Source organism: Trachymyrmex cornetzi, unplaced genomic scaffold, assembly GCF_001594075.2.
Source record: "Trachymyrmex cornetzi isolate Tcor2-1 unplaced genomic scaffold, Tcor1.1 scaffold381, whole genome shotgun sequence".
Classification (NCBI taxonomy): Eukaryota; Metazoa; Arthropoda; class Insecta; order Hymenoptera; family Formicidae; genus Trachymyrmex; species Trachymyrmex cornetzi.
Window position 1 is genome coordinate 563,955 of NW_017298545.1, and position 2,670 is coordinate 566,624.

Below are 2,670 nucleotides of genomic sequence, written 5' to 3' on the forward strand. Positions count from 1 at the left end.
ATTGCGAAGTGAACTATCTCGTGACATTAATATTTTGCTGTCTGAACATGGTTGATTCATAAATAAGCCTCTTTATCGTACTCCAATTTTTAAATTAAATTTTGTTCCACGGAAATAATAACGCACTTTACTACGAGGATTGCGTGCGGAATCAGCGAGTACCGTTCCAAGATTTATGAAATTTAAAGACGTTTCTGCATAGCGTAAAATCAGTCGTTTATTTTTATGATTGGATCTTAAATCGAACATGTTACTATGTCGTGTACTTCTATTGACTTCTAAAATTCACGGATATAATGTATTCTCAAAAATAAAAGAAGAATAAAGGAAGTTTTATACGTGACAACTGACATGTATTCATGTAGCTGTACGATCCTGTTATAACCTAAAACGATTATTCATACATTTTGCTTCATTCGTCCGCGCTGAATAAAAGTTAATTCAATGTTTTATCTGCGTCAATAAATAATGGTCGAATACTGTTTACAGCAACAATGCCAGAGTACCTACATCTGTGACGTACTGCGGCGAGAAAGAAAGGATACGAAACGAAATGACATAATAAGATGTCGGTGCCAACGGTACCATACCGCTAATGATTACAAATGACTGGACCGATATACTTGCGCCGACCAAAAGAACGAGTTTCGTGATCGATCGGCTGCAGCAATATCGCTCGATTCGATTTGGAACTTGTTGGTGTCCTCGAGAATTTTTTAGCCAACTTTTCTTTCGTACAACGATATAGGAACTCCCGATAATAATTCAAAGGAAAAAATGTTTATAAATTAAAAGTAAAGATTGGACTGTTAAAAATAATTTATTTTATAAATTTTAATAAAGAGAGAAGTTAGGCATTTAATGACAAAAAGAATAATTTATCGATCCTTTCTAAAACACGTACGATGTTCATCACAATTCAATATGCACAAAAAAACGATAACCAAAATAGTTAATTATAATGTCAAAATGCATGATGAGGAGGATATGCTAATTATCAAGAACAAACAAAGATTTTGTATTCCTAAAAATTTAAATATTTCTCATTGTTGGAATACTATTGGACCGATTGTCGCTCAAGAAATCGGGGCACCCGACTACAGCCCAATTCCGAATTACTTTGACACAAATGCATATAAAATTGGATATATTTTTGTGCCAACGAGCACACAAGTAACGGATTATAATAATAATTTTTGGCATCTTTATACTTTAAATTATCCTTTCATTACTCATAAAACAGAAAAAATGTTTCCGCTCCGTGCCAGTTTTGAAAATACTCGGACCAATCCACGATTTTGTGGTGAAAAGCGAGACGAACACCAAGTGGCTTGATAAGAAATTTCATAGCGTGCGAACGTCTGGAGATCAAATGGACTTTCGGGTGAATATTCATAAAATTATAAATTTATTAAAAGCACAGCATTAATCAAATTGATTAGTTGATCATTTCCCGAATATTTCTAAATGTGTTTGTATAATAGATAATTTTCAAGAATGGAAAAAATCAGCTGAGTTTTACTGGTCGTGATTATTATTTTCTCAGTAAAGCACACGATATGTTGACCCAAAGAAATGTGACGATAGATCGCACATCTCATGAAGGTATATAAAATATATGTATACATATATATTACTCAATCAATACAATTTTTAATAAAATATTTAATAGTAATATATGTAATTATTTAATAATTCATGTATTCACGATCTCTATAGATTTATTAAATATTACATGGATTGGGCTAATAACACACGTGGTTGTTACAAGAATCTCCGAGTTTCGTATTATTAAAGATTTACGTGAAAGAGTGCTATACATAGGCGAAAATGAGCATACTATTCTTTTTAAATACGAAATATGCACACTCGACCAGCACGGGGTCGTAATAAAATCTGTAAGTTTTTACATCAAAATACCTCACATTAAAAAAAAATCTCAGCACCACAGATTTATTTCATTTCGCCAGGAAACGAAGAAAATACGCTGTAAATGGCTGCCAGTAGGAGATAAAGAATCAGAGAGTCTTCCATTAATCGAATTCCAAAGTTTATCCGACAAAACATGATAGTCCCTTTTGCTTAGGAAACAAAAGATATATTTATACTCAAAGTTCTTTCTTGTAATTTTTTGCCATTATATATATCATCCTTCATATATTTATATATTTATATTAGGTTATTTATACGCTTTATATTTTATCGCTTTCTTTTGAAAAGATCAATCTTACTCGCGACAATACATTCGGTCACCTTAAAATACCAGAACCAGTTCATTCCAGACGCAGTATCTTTCTGCTCGGTACAGAACAGACCGTGACACTGATGACACCAATGAGAATGCGGTGAGATACCGCGCAATTTATTTCCATTTTCCGTATGGTGTAAGAGTGCCCGTGAACACAAGTGCGCGCAAGTACACGAGTGCATGCAAGTACGCATACGGACCCATCGCGGTAGATCGGACCTGCGATATCGGCTCCGGGTTCCGCGGTCGGGTCTTGTGCGTATCGCGCATGAGTTATTGCGAGATCGGTCAGAACGCGCGAAATTCAATAAAGTTATTTCACCAGCGCGGTGAAAAAAACGGGGAAGGACAAAAGGGGACAAGAGGGCGATGCACAATCGTGGCTGGATTGAATTATCAGCCTTAAATTCCGCGTTTTATGC

The 2,670-nt window shown here is 34.9% G+C and overlaps 1 protein-coding gene across 1 annotated transcript; it reads left to right on the top strand.

The window, feature by feature from the left end:
• The first annotated feature begins 839 nt into the window (after positions 1–839).
• On the top strand, positions 840–2,069 carry LOC108763745 (uncharacterized). The gene is made up of 5 exons (XM_018511605.1): positions 840–1,173; positions 1,244–1,384; positions 1,485–1,605; positions 1,720–1,898; positions 1,971–2,069. The coding sequence occupies exons 1-5, from the start codon at positions 862–864 to the stop codon at positions 2,067–2,069; spliced, it is 852 nt and encodes a 283-aa protein (XP_018367107.1). The 5' UTR covers positions 840–861.
• The last annotated feature ends 601 nt before the right edge of the window (positions 2,070–2,670 follow it).

Excerpts from the sequence above, each read along its gene's own strand:
- LOC108763745 (XM_018511605.1), top strand. The coding sequence starts at position 862 with ATGACAAAAAGAATAATTTATCGATCCTTTCTAAAACACGTACGATGT. Across the intron at positions 1,174-1,243 it reads TTGTGCCAACGAGCACACAA|AAAAAATGTTTCCGCTCCGT; the intron begins GTAACGGATTAT and ends CTCATAAAACAG. Across the intron at positions 1,899-1,970 it reads ACGGGGTCGTAATAAAATCT|GAAACGAAGAAAATACGCTG; the intron begins GTAAGTTTTTAC and ends TCATTTCGCCAG.